At 41.1% G+C, this 19,207-nt stretch overlaps 1 protein-coding gene across 1 annotated transcript in view; it reads left to right on the plus strand.

Annotated features, from left to right (window-relative positions):
• The window catches only part of grk4 (G protein-coupled receptor kinase 4), a 44,070-nt gene that overhangs the window by 17,407 nt on the left and 7,456 nt on the right, over positions 1 to 19,207 (plus strand). Inside the window, exons 3-11 of the mRNA XM_061092107.1 lie at positions 2,062 to 2,174; positions 3,207 to 3,284; positions 3,963 to 4,063; positions 10,256 to 10,348; positions 11,066 to 11,129; positions 11,464 to 11,604; positions 15,810 to 16,000; positions 18,038 to 18,075; positions 18,694 to 18,783. Of these exons, the coding sequence (XP_060948090.1) occupies positions 2,062 to 2,174; positions 3,207 to 3,284; positions 3,963 to 4,063; positions 10,256 to 10,348; positions 11,066 to 11,129; positions 11,464 to 11,604; positions 15,810 to 16,000; positions 18,038 to 18,075; positions 18,694 to 18,783 (909 nt within the window). The remainder of the gene's footprint in view (positions 1 to 2,061; positions 2,175 to 3,206; positions 3,285 to 3,962; positions 4,064 to 10,255; positions 10,349 to 11,065; positions 11,130 to 11,463; positions 11,605 to 15,809; positions 16,001 to 18,037; positions 18,076 to 18,693; positions 18,784 to 19,207) is intronic.

Raw genomic sequence — 19,207 nt, forward strand, 5'->3', positions numbered from 1 at the left:
TGGAGTTTCTGCAAACTTTATTCGCCTAGCCCCCTAGTTTTAACTCTGCAGAAAGTCCATATAATCTGATGTGAGAAGCAGGAGTTCCCCGCTGGATTGATCACGAGTTTGTGTGTGTGTTGTGTGTTGTGTGTTGTGTGTTGTGTGTTGTGTGTTGTGTGTTGTGTGTTGTGTGTTGTGTGTTGTGTGGTGTGTGGTGTGTGGTGTGTGTGATGCATATGCAAATATGAGAAGAACAAATGGAATATAAATATATCAGTATGAAAAAGCAGTGCCAAACAGGCAGAAGACAACAGCGAAGATGTTAAGAGAGATTGTGGTGATAAGAGCCGGCACATTTTTCGATGTAATGTCCCAAAAAAATGCTGCACCATCCCTCACCGTAATTCTGCGGAGAATTTATGAAAGCATATGAGTGGAGAACCCCCATGCGTTGTTCTTGTGTGAAAGGCAAACTGCGTAGAAAGTCCGGACCCAAATCTCCGGTGATCTTCCGCTTGACATGTCTGAAAACGGCTTCTGATAATGACTCATGTCGTCATGACGTCCACTAACTCGTACATCAAACATCCCTGCCTGCAGTTTAAAACCTTATTACCCACTTGAACTCAAATTTTTTTTAGAATGCAATTAAGATGTAGTCATGTCCACATAATGAGACTAAGTTCGAGATACTCCACATATTTGATAATTCCTTATTCCGGTCAATGTTATCTGAGAATGCTGTGAACAGGACAATGTCCTATTCAGACTAATGTTTTAATCAGGTTAAAATTATATATATATATATATATATATACATGTCTACTGTGTGTTATTTGACTGTAAGCAGCTCAAACGGAGCTGTCCTCACCTGGTTCAATGATACCGGGGTAAACACTCAGGAGTTCAAGTAAACATTATTCTGCTGCACAGATGCCCTAAAATTGCTCTCATCAACCAGGAGTGCACGGGGAAATTCCGAGCTCCGGCTCACAGCTGAGCACAGCTGATAGGGAAACACCAAAGCAAACCTCCAGAAACTTGGTGATCAAAGATGAAAAGGCGTAGTCTGAAGGCAGCGGGATTTTCTCAGAGAGCTTTTGTTCTTCGAATTGAAAACACAGCGGTCACACAGTGAAAAGGGAAGCAATAAAATATCTCTGCACTCTTCTGTTTGCCAACAAACTGATAACTTAGATCTTGTGGTCGTACAAGTGGTGAGTCTGAATGTGGAGCGCTGAGCTGCAGAGCAGAGGGGAATGCTGTGCAATAAACTGTGCAGCTGCAGGGCTGCTGTGGAGATTTGATTTAGCCCGCTGTGGGAGGTTGTCCTGTAGCTGTCACTACTCAGAAATGTTCATCCCATGCATCTCTCCTCCTCCTCCTCCTCCTCCTCCTCCTCCTCCTCCTCCTCCTCCTCCTCCTCAGGCCACAGGCGTTTATGTGTATGTGAACGTGTGTGGCCTATTTTTGTTTGTATGTTTATCTTGTCTTTCTGTATGTGTGTCCTCACTGTCAGTCAGTGATGGAAAACGTCCTGGGTCTTCTTCCTCATTTGGAACCAGAGGAAATATGACTCAATTGGACGCCATTAGTCCTAATAAGCTGGGGCCAGCTGCACAGAAAACATCAACTCACACACACACACACACACACACACACACACACACACACACACACACACACACACACACACACACACACACACACACACACACACACACACACACACACACACACACACACACACACACACACACAAACACAAATAGGCTTACACACATACAGAAAGCATGGATACGGACATACAGTTGGTTTATTTTGTAGGGAAGCGCAATATAAGCAAATGTACAATATTTTTTCCTCTCACTTCCTGTTTAACTGTTTTCTCAGCCTCTGTTTACTGCATTTTTTGAAAAAGGGTGTTACAGATCCTCTGTCTTTATTTTAAGTTAAGAGTTACACTTTTTAAGTTCTTGTCCTGCCTGGAATTGAATGTGCCTCTTTTTTAAATTTAATAATAACATTTCTCCATCTGCCCCCACCCCTTTGTCTCTTTCTCTCCTGTCCTCCTTGTAGAGAGGGACTACACAAGTCTATGTGAGAAGCAGCCCATTGGGCGGCTGTTATTCCGTCAGTACTGTGACACCAGGCCGGAGCTGAAACGCTGCATTGAGTTCATGGATGCTGTGGTAAGAGTCTATAACCAACATCACTCCATTCTCTCACACATCCTCTTTTACCTTGTCTGTCCCTGCGATCTCTCTTTCATGGGACTGGCGTGATTCGGCCCCCGCAGAGCAAGAAGTAGGAGAGGAAAGTCAGTCTTGGTCTTTTGCCTGCTCTTGTTGGCAGGCATGAGGTGTTGGTGGGGTGGGCGTGCGGGGCGATTACCGCCTTAGACAGGCTGTCAGAAAGCAGACCCCTCCCCTTCCTCCATGCACTCCTCCATGAGGTCAAGCCCACGTCAGAGGCAGGTCCCCTGGGTGAGCAGGCAAACACAGGCCCGAGCTTGTGTCTAGGCCCCTGGAGGTATGCGAGAAAGGAAAACAGGGGGGAATCATGCTTATTTAATAAGAACCTACATCAGTCATATTCAAGGTAGGCAGACAGGCACGTACATATGTGCGCTGCGAGTCACACGTTCTTGCACTGGCTGACAAAAACTCCAGAAATTAAACAAATATTTTAGCGCTCAACATGCTGTTGGTCCCACTGATAACTTCATACCCTGGCTGTGATGTGTAGTGGCACGACTTGGTCCCATTCCAGTCCGCCGAGCTTGTTTTCAAACAAAACATATGGTCCGAGGCAGTCAAACTCCAGTCCATCTCCCTGCCGACAGCCATATTTGACCAAAAACACAATCTGTGCTGGTGCGATGGGGTGAGATCTGTGGCATCATCCTGGTAGGTGACTGATGTAACGGGCTATGTGTGAAGAGGGAACACAGTTGCTAGTTTACTGCTTTAAATAAGATGATATTTGGTCATCAGTAACATCTCTATTTGCCTGTGGTCCCACGCTCAGTCTTATTTTAATTGCTTTCTCTGTCTTTCTTCTCATTAACCAACCCCCCACCCTTCCTTCTGGCCCTTCCTCCTTTTCTCTCCCTTCTTCTCTTGCTTTCTGTGTCTTGTCTCTCTCCGACCTTATTTGGAAAGATATAAAAAATGGCTTCCTGCGCTGTTGTGGTGCCTCACGCTTCTGTTCTTCTCCGACAGGCCATGTATCAGCTCGCTCCTGATGAGAAGAGGAGGGACTGTGGAGTGAATCTTATAGACACATACTTCCACAACGGGGTGAGACACACACGCACATGCTAACAGAGCCGGATGATACGGACACAAGAAATTATTTTGATATTAGTCAAAGATGATTAAATGGTTACATTTTGCAGTTCATCTTTTTAATTAAACAATTTTATTTAACACTTAAAAACTTTTTTAATGTACTTCATACTTAATTTTAAATAAAACAATTGTTCGATGGTTTGATGTTAATTACAATTGAAATACTGGCCACATTTGCCAGAAATCTGTCACGTATGATTTACTGTGGACATTATCATCTTTGTCCAAAGGTGTGTGATGTCAGCCTAACGCCCCTATCTGCATAGGGCTGTGTTTACACTGTGGTTTGTTTTTGGTATGGGTTAATGAACATAATTGGCAAAGACTCATCTGTACTTCAGTTGATGATAGAGGAAACATCTTGTCCATTGCTGAAAAGAGGAAATATGCTGGCCAAATTTGTTTGGTCTAGTTTTTTTTATGTATACAAGTGTTGCATACATATACCACAAACTGTTATTGTGTTAACTATAACCACAAAGAGATCTCTGCCATCTCTACCAGACAGACTATATAGGTTCATATAGACTAGGGTCGAGTGGACATATACCGTTTTGATCAGTTTTATTATTATTACGCCAACATCTCACTTCTGTTTCTATCTGTCTCTGCCTCTTTACCCCCAAGTCGGCCGCCCATCTGCCAGACGTACCCCAGGATGTAGTTGCTGGGTGTCGGGAGAGGCTGGAGCAGACTCCGTGTAAGGAGCTCTTCAATGAGTGCACAAAGTAAGTCTGCATCTCCCACACGCATGTGGCATTGCTCTGTGACCATACTCTCCTACAAAATTAACTGACCCGCATCTCTGGGTCTGTGATCAGCGGTCGAATACTCCCAACGCTCATACCATTAATGTGAGCGATGCTTGTTATTTGGAAGTGAATCGTGTTTTTTGTTTTTCTTTGCAATTTAGCCTGTCAAAGTCTCATTCCTGCAAAAGTCATGTGTGTTTGTATATTCTGTGGACTAATGCACCCTGTCACTAGTGATGATGAGGCAGCTGGCACTGGGTGTGCAGCATTTTACACACACACACACACACACACACACACACACACACACACACACACACACACACACACACACACACACACACACACACACACACACACACACACACACACACACACACACACACACACACACACACACACACACACACACACACACACACACACACACACACACACACACACACACACACACACACACACACACACACACACACACACACACAGGGATATGCAAAAACACACGCATGGTGGATGTGAATGAAAAAGGGCAGTGGGCAGGGAGAGCATCCGGATGGCTGGCATGAAAACAACAGCCACCTCAGTGTTCCCTGCACACACACAAACGCACACACACTCGCTTGCAGGTGTTTCTGCTTCCTGTTCTCAGAGCCAGGAGAAGCAAACAGGCTGTGGATTATTACCCCCAAATGTACTTCTCATTGCACACGTACACACACACACACACACACACACACACACACACACACACACACACACACACACACACACACACACACACACACACACACACACACACACACACACACGTTTAGCTTGGTTATATATTATATATCGATTTTATATGTGTCAGTGCATTATATTTTCTACCACAGTCCCGTCCCTGTGTTGACTCTCGTCTGACGTGCTGTTATTGATGAATTACAGTAAGAGCAGTTAATGATCCTGAATGCTTGAGCTGCACCGTGTGCTGATTGGTCGGCTGGAGCTGTTGTCGGAAGTCATTGATTGTTTTATATATACTCAGATTAATTCAGACTGTTAATGTAGAATTATGATGTGAGGAAACTGTGGTTGGTAAGAGAAGTTCATGATGAAGAGTCAAAGGAGCATCTTTCCTTTCTTTTGTATGAGCATATTTATTTGTGAAGGACACCTGAGATAACTTCAGGAATAATATAATTTAAACATGTCTATGTGTTCTGATTTGATTCATGTGTTCTTATTTTGAGAGGGAGTTCAGGTTTCGATGTGTATTGTGGCTGATGCCTCACGCACAGTTTGAGAACATCTTGTTCACAGCAAACTACTATACAACATTTGACCTTACTGCATCTTATTAGTTACATTAACTTTTTTGGGAAGTTAAACAACAGTTGTATGTAATAAGACAAGAAATATAGATTACATCAAAACAGAGGATGTACATCACAGTACAATCCAGCCCTCATCAGATCAATAGGGTAAAAAAAACAAACATGTTTCCTTAGTCTTGGCAGAAGCTGTATTTCTGCGAAGTCTCAACTTTTAGCCACACAGGCCGATGGATTTGGACTGAAAATGCTGCGACTGGCCTGTGAGTCACTTGAGCTTCCCCTGGGAATACTGGAATCTTCGAGATGAAACTCAGGAGAAGTGGGAACCGATGGGAAAACACTCACTTATGTTCTCAGCCTGTACTCGTGTTTTGGCAAAACACACGCGAAGAGCTGTTCCCGAGCTGTTGGATTTATAAAATCAATAACCCACATGCTCCAGAAAACTTGCTGAGCCGTTTGTGGCGGCTGTGCAGGCAGCGTTGCTGTTGCCAAAACTTTTTGAAGCTGTGATCAATTTGTTTCCGAAGCATGTTTAATTTGGTCTGGCCTGGTAGATTCTTTTGGGGGGGGTTTGGTCAGTTTATCTGTAGTTTATTCACCTTTACGATTAGGGATATGACGCCAGAAAACTCAGCATGACGGGCTGAGTTGGAAAACTCGCAGAGGGAAATGAAAGGAGAAGAAAGGAGAGCAAAAATGTGGAAATTGGGAAAAGGGAGGAGAAATGGAAAGAGAGTGTTAAGGAGAGCAGGGGAAAACAGCAGAGTGAACAAACATAGAACAACACAGGCACATGTTTGTTACTGAAGCCTCGCCGCAGCTCAGATGTTTTTGAATGAGATTCATGTTCAACTTCTGTCATCACTCCTTCCAGTATCATCATTATTTGTATTCCACTGTGGTATTTGGATTTTCTTCAATTTCTTGTTCTTTTCCTAAATTCCGATACGTAATTCGGGACCAGGGCTTACTCTGAGGGAAAGCATGTAGGAAAGCATGGTGCTACACGTGGAAACGGGATTTCTGGCAGAGTCAAATATCCACTAGAGGAGATGTGTTAGCTCACTCATGGATTTTCTTCTGCTGCAGTGGAACATATGGTTATGTCATAATAAGAGTAGAGTATGGCCGTCCAGTCCATGTGTTATCGTGATATTTTAACAAAGGTCCCACTGCTGATTTTCCACCCTCCTCTCTTCCTCTCCACACTCCCTTTGTGTAACAAAAGCCATATTGTGGCCTTGTTTATTTCTACTCCCAGTGGTGTCTGTCTGAGACCCGACTCCAAGCCAGGCACTGCTAGGCTCCTGCCTTTCTGGCGCCCCTTTCTTTAAGTGTCCAGGACCAGTTTTGCCTCATAAGACTCTGCAAAGTTTATTGACCTAAGAGAATGTGGATGAGATTCTGGGCTTAAAAAGAAAAATCAATAGTTTTAATAATGAGAGTGATGACAAAGAACTTAATACATAGAAAAACGTAGGCTGTGCTCAAGATTTTCATGAAAAATTATGTCTTTAAATGAGCGTTGATACAAGATTTTAGTGTAGACTAAGTCTCAGAGCTGAGGAGCAGCAGAGGATAAAGTATTTAAAACCTTTAGACATATGAGAAAACTCAAGATCTCTTCAGGATAGATGATGATAGATGCTTGGCTAGTGTGCCCAGCAACTCGCTCCCATGATGACATAATTCAGTTTTCTTTAACACTGCAGAGGGTGCTCCCATTGTGGAAACTCAACTCTCGAGCCCTTTTGCCAAGAACAGCCACCCCAGCGCTGCTGGTAACCACAGGCAGCTTTCCCCATTCTCCTTAGTGATGAAGTAATATGGTCAAGGAAAATCTCCAGGCCAAATATGAGCATCTCTTCAGCGTTTGGGTGGTAGAGGAGGGAACCGAAGTTTGTAATTTTGTTTTTTAGTCATGTGTCGTAGGCTGGTAGAACCGCTTGTGATTGCACTGGTCAGCAGTAGAGAAAGCTGCACGGCACAGTTTTTGTGTTTGGTATGTAACCACCATGTTTTGGATCATAATAAAGTATTTTGCCTCATTACGTCTGTTAGATATCCAATGTATTTAGCTTAATCACTTGCTTCTATTGTGAAAATACTCTCATGTTAATTAAAGAACCATCATACCACAGTCTTGTTGTCCACAATAGAGCACCAATTACAATTTTTAAAACAAAAAACTTTATATAAATGTATCTCCTGCAGCAGCTAATACAGATATGTATTTCTTTAGAGAACAAATGCAGATGTACAAAACAGGTAAACTTCTCTGACATGCCTGTTTCTGGGTAATTAAATGATACAAGTACTTTCCTCTGACCACAGGCGCCATCTTTACTGCCACATAAAGCAGGACTCATTTAATCCTGAATTCTGTGAGAGGTGGAATGCAGTTATTTCAGTCATGCTGCTACTGGTAATAATACGCAGATATATCTCATACTTTGGATTTACTACAACTCAGCACTGAAAGCTTGAATTAGGGACTTGTTTTTTTTGTCCAACTCAATATGTTCTTCTTATATAGTAAGTTCTTGTTATTGGTGAGTAAACATGTCACTCCACTGGGCAGTTAATCACTCAAATGTGAAGATTTTCTTTGAATATTGCACATAACAGAACAGATGTTCAACCAATTGCATTTCCTCCACTAAGACACGTTTAGTAAAAGCATAAACATGTCCTGATCAGTTTTCTTGTTAAAAACACATTTTCTGTTCACATTCCGGCTACATCCACAATTTTTAAATGCCTTGCTCTGTTTAAAGGGCCCATATTGTGTAAACTAATTTTTTGGGACTTTTACTCTCCGCAATGACTTGAAGGGGGTCAGTAGGGACCCTCAAAGTGTGAAAACAGTCACTCCGTGGACTTTTCCACTCAGTCCATTCTAAGAAATATCTTTTGTTTCGTACTTCCTCCCCCATATGATGTCATTCGGGATCGCAGTCGTCTCTCAGCCCCACCCAGCCCGTACCAGTCCAGCCGCCGAATCCACCGCTCCCCACCACCACCCACCACCCTGCTTAGCTAGCAGCTTGTTAGCTACCACAGGCTAACCATAACAAACTGTTTACTCCGTACTGAAACTCCATTGTGAAACTTGGGACGATACTTCTACAATGGCCGACTGTCTTGCTAAACTTGAATAAACATGAGGACGGTGTAACTTACCGTTCAGCAACATCCTGTTGTAACCAACTGTAAATATGTGGCTTGTCTTCTATAGCTTCAAACATACCAACAGGACTTTCAGGTGTGTTTACCAGAGAGATCGTTCAATGCGCCAGAATGAGACTGGTGATAGGCCTGGTCGTGTGTCACTCAAAGTGCAGTAAGCCAATCAGAGGAGGGGCTCAATGGGGAGAAGAAAGGACATGGAAATATACTATCAACCACCGATATATCATCTTAGGGGTACTAACACCTCAAATTAAATCCCAGAGGTGTCAAATATGGGTCTTTAAATTTGAAAACTGGCGTTGCACTGTTGTATTTCATCATGTTTTTTTCTCCTTCCCAGTATTTTTTGCAACTAAGCAACCAAATGTGTTTAATCAGACAGGCACATGTCCATGTGATATACATTTTGTTAGCCAAGATGGGGATTATTACTGATGCAGAGCCAAAATGCTTGTGTGGACGGAGATGATACTTTATTAAAAACAAAACTTGTCATATTTTACCAATTTAGCCTTTGTGTTTCTTACCAAAACACAGAACAAAGTCAAGAACAAGTGTAACAAATTTGCCCAATGCATTTATTTCCCATAAAACATTTACGAATAATATGTAAATCAGGCATGTCTGAATCCATCTTTGCTTATTTGCAAGGATTTGTTTCTATGTCCATGTTGGTGTGTAACTGTGTAACTGTAGATGTCTGGCCTCTCTCGCAGCTTGAATATTTTACTGTGTCAACATCAACAACATGGAGAGCAAGGACAGTAGAGATTTAAGTCGCCATAGACACCACAACTGTCTTTCTGACCTGAATTTTTTCTTCTGACAATCCATAGAACTGTAGAGGTAGAGGTTTGGTATGACTGTGTTAAAGTGTTGTAGTCAAACAACATCTGTGGTCAAGTCGGTGTAGTTAAGATGGGCACTAATACGAGAGGCCATAGGGGTCAAGTCAAGAGTCATGTTCTAACAACTCTCAATGGAGTGATGGTTGACTTCTGGCCAAGAGACGTTGAAGCTGTGACCTTTCATGACCTTTCCTCTCCTCAAAGAAGTTAAGTGGTGTTTCGTGTCATCGTGTGTCTGGAAGGAATTTCACAAAATCAAGGCTTTTCGGTTGCTATCGTCAGTGTTCATGACATAATCAGACAAATCCAGACACACTCACACCCACATTTACGTTTCCACTAAGGCGTTCCCAAGAACCGCCTGCTCAGTATAAAACGGTTTCCCCAAAGTCCCCTGTTTCCTGTTGGAGTTGATCGGAATGTTTCTGTTCAAAGGCATTTTTCATTTTTCACCGTGGCGTATCCACAACGAGTTTTTTCTGTCTTTCCACTGAGAGCGGCTTCGAACCATAACACCACCAGCAATGCCTAAACACACACACACAATGTACAGCTATTTACACAAATATGCGTACATGTGATTCAGGAAGCAGTCAGATGAAGATGACGTGTTTTATAATCATTGCAAAGGTTAAAAGGCATTTTCCAAGAAATGCAAGTGAACTCTGTGTGGAAGATTGGGCATGAAATCTAACATGAGCTTGTTTTATTTTCCTCTTCTCTTTGCTTGTTGACATGTACATTGCAACGTCCTCATTAAAGTGTTCTTTAAATAATCACCACTCCCCTTTCTCTCTCCCTTCCTGCAGAATAGTTCGCGATTATCTGAGTGGAGTTCCATTTTCCTTATTCCATGAGTCCATGTACTTCTCTCGCTTCCTGCAGTGGAAATGGTTGGAGAGGTGGGTAGTTGGTGCAAACATACAAACTATGACAAAATGACACGTATGATCTTGTTCAAGTTAGTACTTGTATTCCATGTTTGTGTTTACTGAGGGCAACACTTAATTTAACCCAATCAGACCTGGGGTACAGAGCAGAATTGCATTCTAAAACCCAAGTGTGTTAGAAAACACCGACCTCAAAGCTGAGGGTTTTCTAAATAGCAGACAGAATTGCCAATGTTTAATACTATTTGTATTTTCTCAGCCTCCAAAGCAGAAAGAGACCAAAGAAAACATTTGATGGCTTAAACATTTGGCTTTTATTGGAAATTCTTTTTTACAATGTTTTCTTAAACTTACGAATCAAGCTAGCAAACTCACTGATTTTAATTAATTAAAATTAAATATATTTAAAAGTTTATATGCTAGACTTACTGTATGCATAATAAATTGATAACATACTTTCAAAAAACAATAGGCATTATATCTATACAGTATATACTTATGCCCAACTCACAAAGGTGGTGACGCCAATCAGTGTTTCTGTGTGACTTGTAAATAATTGATGATGGTTTGCATAATGGCTGGGTGGAAAAAACAGTCATCAGGGCAGATAAATAATATATTAGAGCATTACTCCGTCTGCAACAGCACAAGGTCTGAAAGAATGAAGTCACTTATCAGATTTCTTCATGTCCCCCTATTCTGTCTCTCTCTATCTTTCTTTATCTACAGGCAACCAGTAACCAAAAATACCTTCAGACATTACAGAGTACTAGGAAAAGGTGGATTTGGTGAGGTGAGTGTCTCAACGATCAGGAATACATGTTGCAATGCTGTTGCTGTTACAGTTTACCCTGGTGTTGTGCTTGTCAGAGTTTTTCTGACAGATGCTGAACCAAAATTATGTTCCTTTTACACTAAGTCTGAAAAAGAGATGTCGATGTTAATGATTATTTATATATATATATATATATATAAATTTCTACAAGTAACCTTTAACACTTTAAAATGCAGCGCTGTTTATGTCTCCGCTGCAGTAATCGGTGGTGTGACATATTAACTTCCATTAGTTACACTTTTAGAGGGTGTTTTGCATGCGTGATAATGATTCCCTGTTGCTTGTTTTCCAGGTTTGTGCCTGCCAAGTACGTGCCACCGGTAAGATGTACGCCTGTAAAAAGCTGGAAAAGAAACGTGTGAAGAAAAGAAAAGGTGAAGCAATGGCACTAAACGAAAAACGCATTTTAGAAAAAGTTAACAGTAGTTTTGTAGTAAGTACTACCTTTTTCTTATTCAACCTTTTCATCAGAAATGTACCTGTTTTCTGTGTCTTTGTGCGAGTGTTTGTGCGTGCACCCTGTCGCTGTCTGTGAGAGTGTTGTTTGTTATAACTCCAGGATCCTGCAAATGAAAACGAATGGCGTGTTTGCAAAGGCTGTTGATCTGCTTTCAAAGACAGTTGCTGCAACCTCTCAACTGTTTGTTTAATGACGTCCACGGCAGGTGGGAAGCCTGTGAACGACGGTGGCTTAAAGTTCCACGTGTTGCAGCGGGGAGAGACGTGACAAAACCACACAAGGAAGGACATAATTACGTTAATTACCAGTTGCAGGTGCAGCAAGGCTTTTTTCGCAATATCTGACTAGTTCTTCCGACCAACATAAAGGCCAAATGTTACGTTATATTTCCGTAGCAAACCTGCCGATTTGCACACACGCCATGTTTGATTTTGTTTGGAGTTTTCTGTAAATCCTGAATCATATGTCGATTTGTTCTTAAATTGATTGAAACCTGTTTACGACCTTACTTTTTTCCCGATGGTGTTAAAAAGTGAAACATAAGCTGCTTTCAGACATGCACCAAACTCTGGATAATCTCCTCAAATTATCCAGTAGGGCTGTATGTGAGAACACAAATGTCTGAGTGAGAGGCTCTGGACACTCTTGCCAGTCCCCTAGTAAACACTCTGGAGAATGTCGGTATGATCCCATGTGAGAACACAGCAGGAGATCCTCTGGAGAATTTACCATGAGTTGATGATATTTCTAACACCTGACAGATGAAAAAATGTATACAAATATCTAAATGAAAAGCGACCCCATACATGTCGAAGACATCCAAATGAGATTTGAAGAGAGTTTTTGGTGATGAGGGCCGACACTGGTGTCCATGAGCTGTTAACAAAAATATGTGATCTCTGTGGCAGAATTCATACATTATCTCCTGCCTTGCCTGCTGCATCACCCCTCACCTCAATGCTCGAGGATCTCCTGTTGGGTTAATCATGTGTGAAAGGCAAACTCCGGACAAATTGCAAACCCAATTGTGTGGATACTCTCTGGAGTTCATGTCTGAAAACAGCTTTACTTGTTGATGATACAAACACACACACACACACACACACACACCATTCATTTGGTCACACACGTTCTATTTGTCTGATTTTAACTTTTTATTAGATCCGGAATTCATTAATCGATGGATTCCTCAAAAAACAACTTATTGGTACAGTCACCTTAAAACTGAAAAAAGCCCATTGTAAAGATACTTTAAATTACGAATATCAGATACCCGTTACTAATTGATTGTAGTTTATTTGAGGCCAGAAAAAAACAGGTCTGCAATCGGATGAAAACTCCATGTCACAGAAGTAACCTGGGCATGGAATATAAGGAGCTGTTTCCATGAACAATTACCAAGGAATTTCATAATAGAATTGCTACTTCCCTCATTAGGGAAACACTGTTTAAACTGGTTTCCCTGGTCATCCAACCACATTAAATAACTCGGACAAATGTCATTAGCATAGTTTACCACAGAATGCAGATGAAGGTAAAACAGTTCAAAGCTTTTCCAAGCAGAGCAGCTAAATGTAGAAGAAGTAAGTACAGTGTGTACACATGATGTGCACCAACCCAAAGAAAGAAAATCATTACCCTGCCACTGTACCCCCATGCCTCAAGCTCTTAATGGTGGCATTGCTCTTGGCTGATTTTCCTATGGAAGATTTCTATAAATTGAGCCATAATCATGAGTAAGCAGTGGTTTTTTGCCACTGCTGTAATGCCAAGCTTGAACGCTTTTGAGGGAGTCACCTAGCTTTTAATTTCTTCCATGCTGCACCAAAGCTCTCCACTGAAGGGCTGGAGTGTACAGCTAATAGTCCCTTAACCTGTGAGATTATACTGTGGGAACATATTATAGGAACAGTTCATGACCCTGAAGGTTTAATTTGTCAACTATAACATGTAAAGCATTGTTAATTGGTAATCTATCGAAAAATTCTACTACAAATGAGAAGCAAGAGCTGCCATTTGTCAGTGTTGCGTCTCCTGAGACAAAACACAACAATCAAGGAAGTTTTATGGAATCAGAGAAGAAGAGAAAATAATTAACAATTTTAATGTCATGAATCATGAACTACTATTACCTCTTACTTTGTTTGACGGTATACATGTTCCTGATGTATCTATATTCCTTTGTCCTCTTCTTTTCACTTGTTGTGTATAAAAATGCAAATGCTTGAAGTTAAATCCTCCTTTAAAGGGACACGTTAACACCAGGACTCAGACACATTTGGAAAAGTAGTGCTGTGTGCTTCTCTTTCCATTTTGTCCAACTGTACGCACAAGAAACGTCTCAGGTGCTCAGGCAGGAAAAGAAAACTTAGCTTTGGCTCAACGTCCTAGTTCCCCCCAGAAGAATTATTGTTCCAAAGACAAGAAAATTGCAGCAATTGCTCATTTAACATTTTTGGAACACGTCGAGGAGAAAGTCGAGGGATCATTTTTGGTCTGTGGGTGTGAGTGTGTGGACTTTGAATATTTGTACATACTGTAGAACATGCTGTAACTACAGAACTGTGCTATTGATCTCTAGTACAGTAACCTAGACTGTAACAGAGCCCCCCCCCCTCCAGCCTCTCTGTGTGTTCTCTATGTGAAGCTAACGGTTGTGTTTGGGTTCTACTACGTGTTGGATTAGTCTGTTTCAAATGCCGCATGAGCTGTGCTGCATGTCCTCGTTTTGAGTGAGTCATGGCAGAGACATGTATGGGCATGCACACGCACACGCACACACACAAACACACACACACAAACACACACACACACACACACACACACACACACACACACACACACACACAGAACCATTTGCCAATCCCAGGTGACAAGATCTGCTAGTCTGAGGTTCTGTAACAAGCCCACTCCAGTGTGTGTGTTTGAATGTATGTGTGTGTGTGTTCGTTCTCTGTGCTGCAGGCAGAACTGATGACTCTTCATGTGCCTCTCTACCTACGAGAGCAGCTCTGTTGCCTAGCAACACTGACCAAACAGCAGTAGCAAGGAGAAGAGTCAAGTGCTCTCTCAAACCCCTCATTCCTCTCTCTCGCTATTCTTCTTTACCTATTTTTTTTCATCAGTGCATACGATTAGTCAATACATACTGTTTGGTTTAAGATATAACCCATCCACATATTTTGCATGTGGGTGCGTGTATGTGTGTGAGACACAGAGCAGGGTCCCCTGTATTTTATTGTAAAACAGTTGCCAGTTTGGTCAAATCTATTTAAATTTAAACGCTTCTTATATTGAAAAAAACAGTCTGATATATCATTACATGATTTTTCCATAAAAGATTATTAGATAACTGATCACATATAAAACAAGAAAATCCAATTTTATCTGTGAACAATTGAAGACGAGAAATGTCCATAACTGTCATGTTCATTACTTGAGAAAACTCTGGGGGGGGGGGCACACATGTTGTGATGTTATGATTCACCTCCTTTGAGAGTAAAGTCATTTCCAGTGAGCTAATGGATGCTCTCCTATTGCATTAGCACAGATGCGAGGCAGTAGACGACATTTTGATTGTACAGTTAAACAGCTTTTTTCATTATGGTGAGGCTTTTTGAAATTATAGATTTTATTTTATCGTGTGTTAATGTGTGTGTGTGTGTGTATGTGTATGTGGTCCAAATCTTACAACATACTCTTTAGCAGATGGGATTCCTCCCAGTGGCAGCAACATCCTGCCTGTACATAGCGGCACATGCACACTCACAATACCCTGCATGTCATTGACCCACAGGGGGGAGGAGGGGAGGGAAGTGGACGCTGGTGGGAATGAAGGGAGAAAAGAGAGATAGATGGTTGGATTAGAGGGACAGGACATGAGCGATGGAGTAATGATTTGAGAGGAAGCTTCTGGTTTTCCATATCTGTGATGTATCGCTCTCAGTCTTTCTTTGTATACATTCTTGAGATTGTGATGTGGGGTAATGGACCAATAATTTGGGCATTAACCAAACCAATTGAAATAACCGTGCTCCTCTAGCCACTGTGTCTCTTACCACTGCTCTCCCCTCTTCCTCCTCCTCCTCCCCGCTCTCTCTCTTCTACACCGACTTCTTCCCTGACTCGACCCTCACCTCCCTTGTTATCGCTTCTCCCAAACTTGCCTCCCTGTCCAGGTTAGTCTAGCATATGCCTATGAGACCAAGGATGCGCTGTGCCTGGTGCTGACCATAATGAATGGCGGTGACTTAAAGTTTCACATCTACAACATGGGCAACTCTGGCTTTGACGAGCAGAGGGCCATCTTCTACGCTGCTGAGATCTGCTGTGGCCTTGAGGACCTGCACCGGGAGAGGATAGTCTACAGGTAAAGGTCACACAGGGGTTAGAAACACTTTGTTCCAGGTGAAGATGTGTTGTCAAGTCAAAAACATATATAATCTTATGATTCCATGGTCATATCTTTGTTTTGAACATTTGAAGATCCTGTGGGCCAACTGTACTCTCTCACGTCAATATGGAGGCTTTAGGAAAAATGCTTGGGGTATTTTAAGGTTCTTTTTCTCTGGGGACATTGTGAGGTTTACAGGCCAAGAATCACTTCATGAAGTTGCCTAAAACTGGCTCAATGTCCTGGCATTTAAAGGAGCTCTCTTCAACTTGTTCACACGAAGTTCAGGTTACTTACTCACAGTGGAACTGTTAACTTGTGAATGGTACCAAACCCTATCTTTTTTTCCATACTTAACTCCCTGTGTAGTTGAGACTACTAGAGTGCTTGCATAGTGCAATCTGGTGTAATATTTAACAATAAATAGTCTGCATTTTACATGGTTTTTGTTTCATACTAAGTTTTCAGACTTACTCAGAAGCTTGCATACTGTTCTAGTGTAGGAAATGGCTTTCAGACACTGGTTGAAGTTTGGCTAAGGCTATTATAAATACAATAATATAATAATGATTTAAAAGGCCCAATTAATCTTAAAATGAATTATCCAAAGATTTTTGAGAAAGTATACACGGGCAGATTCTTTTCTAATTACCTCAAGATGACAATGAAGTTGACAATGATTTGTCACTCTCGTTGTCCTGGGACGGTTCAATATCTTAGGCGGTCGGCAGGTATGCAAACACTTACAACACAACATGGCACCACAAATACTGCACTAAGCATGGTCTGCGTTGACTTGAAATAGTGTAACCACGCCACTTTCTGCTCGCCGCTACCCTGCCTCACTGTGAGTTGAACAACATGTAGGGATTATAACATAGCAACATTAGTCTTGGTCCTTTCCTGCAGTTGTTAAATACCGACAAGTTCGGCACGCAAACCTCCTTGTCCCGATTATTAAGACTTAGCTTGTGAAAAGTAAGCGCATGTATAATATTTTCGTGGCTGAGAGAAAATATCTGATGAAGACACATTGATGGGATTAGAGTTATCTAAGATAAGTTTGGGGCTTGAAATTTGTATTAAAATGGGTGTGGAGATTGAAACGTTTTAAGCAAAGACAGTGTGGGTGAAATGAAAAGATTTAATCCTAATGCATCATGGAAGATTTGAGATCTGAGATATTGAAGTCATGAAATCACTACTGGATGAGCAGCAGGGATATCCCTTTAATCAAGAGACCTAATTTGGTTTAACAAACAAGTTTTAAAAAACATGCAATAACTACTCTGACCCATGGTTTAAATAAGATAAATATTTTAAAGAAGAAGAATAATGTAAAGTCTTGTATGATGACGTGTGACTGGATTAATGTTTTTCTGATTTCACTGAGGTGTGTCACACTCGATGGAACCTCAAAGTAATGTCAACATAAACCCTGATGTTCCTAGAACACACATGCTCCCTCATACACACGCCCCACATATTCCCATAAACACACACAGTGTTCTTTGATGTCCACGTGTGTTATAAGAAACTTCACTGTTAGTACTATGGTTAAGGTTGGCATTCGTGAAGTGACCCAGTTTTCATAGATATTATAATAATACAAAAAATGGCAAACGTCTGGTATCTATCTTTTATCAAACATTACCTGAGATAATTAAAAAGGATCCAGATAAAACAAATGACAATTAAATGTATATTAAATTATTATTATTAAACTATTGAAAGCAGAACAGTGGCTCAGTACCACACATTACACATTTGGTCACAACTAAAGCAAATTAAGATTAATGTTGTTATCTAATATATTTAATAATCTAATCTAATGAGAGACTGTAAAATAACAGAAAGCAAACAGGCACTAAGACAACGAACGTCAACAAAAAGACAAGCTAATGAACAGTACAAATATTTATCCAGGTTTTTGTTGTTATATCGTGGTTCTCTCTTTTTGAACATGCATTATGTCAAATGTATCACTCACTAATGTGCCCTTTTTTCTGGCAGGGATTTGAAACCTGAAAATATCCTTCTGGATGATCGTGGTACGTTCCAATTCTTTTTTTCCCCCTCTTGTTTAGTTAAGACCAGAGTGAGCCAATATGTGGGCAAACTTCTTGGCTTGGGAATATTATTTGTTTTCCACTGTTTATTTTATGAAACTCATAACACTTAGCTCACAATGTTCAAAACAAGTGAACAGTTTGTAAGGAGCCCACTTTGTAATGTGCTCGCACCACAGCAGAGTGTCTCCCCATCGTACTCGGGCCGAATAGTCCTATCCTCAAGTTTCTCACATCACGCTCTCTCCTCTGACTCATACTCGTATTGTATTATCTCTTCTCTGGGACATGGTCTTATCTATATGAATCTCCTCTGTGTTGCTCTGAAACGTTTACTCTTTTCATTCTCTGTCTTAACCACTTATATGTATGTATGTTTGTATGTATGTATATATGTATGGATGTATATATACATTTTAGCATAACATGATAGTTGTCAGGGCACTTCTGCTTTGCTACTTATTCGGGGTTTCTCAGAAAAGTGGAAGTCCCAGAAATCTAAATATATTTCTTTGTAAATCACTTAAACAAGTGTAAGTGATTATTGAAATATGCACAACACCACCACCGATGGGTAGTGAATCTGTGGTTCTTGTTTAGGACACATTCGGATTTCAGACCTGGGCCTTGCTGTTCAGATCCCTGAAGCAGAGACGATACGAGGGAGAGTTGGGACTGTTGGATACATGGGTAAGAAAAAAATGTAAAACGTTATAAAAGTTGAAAGCAAGCATTAGCACACATGGCCACTTTATTGAATCAGGTTTTGCTCAAATATCGCTCTGATACCTTCTTCTACCTCATTTTATCCTTTTTACCTCAATACAAACATTGACACTGTGTTGTATTTATGTGTTTGGAGCTTTAAACGGCACAATGCACATTAATAGTAAAAATGTCTGCCATGGCTAAAAGAGTGAGAGATTGACATGCAGTTTGCAAGTGACAAAAGTGTAACATTCAACAAGTTCAATTGAAGAGCTGTTATTTAGAGTTTAGTGCAAAATTATGTTAATTGGTTTATAAGTGATGATGTCAGCAATTCTGCAACCCCAGTACTAAAAAGTTGATTTGTGAATTTTTCCGAGTTCAGAACTTCTTTTTCCAATTATTC

This window comes from Limanda limanda, chromosome 2 (assembly GCF_963576545.1).
Source record: "Limanda limanda chromosome 2, fLimLim1.1, whole genome shotgun sequence".
NCBI classification, from domain to species: Eukaryota; Metazoa; Chordata; class Actinopteri; order Pleuronectiformes; family Pleuronectidae; genus Limanda; species Limanda limanda.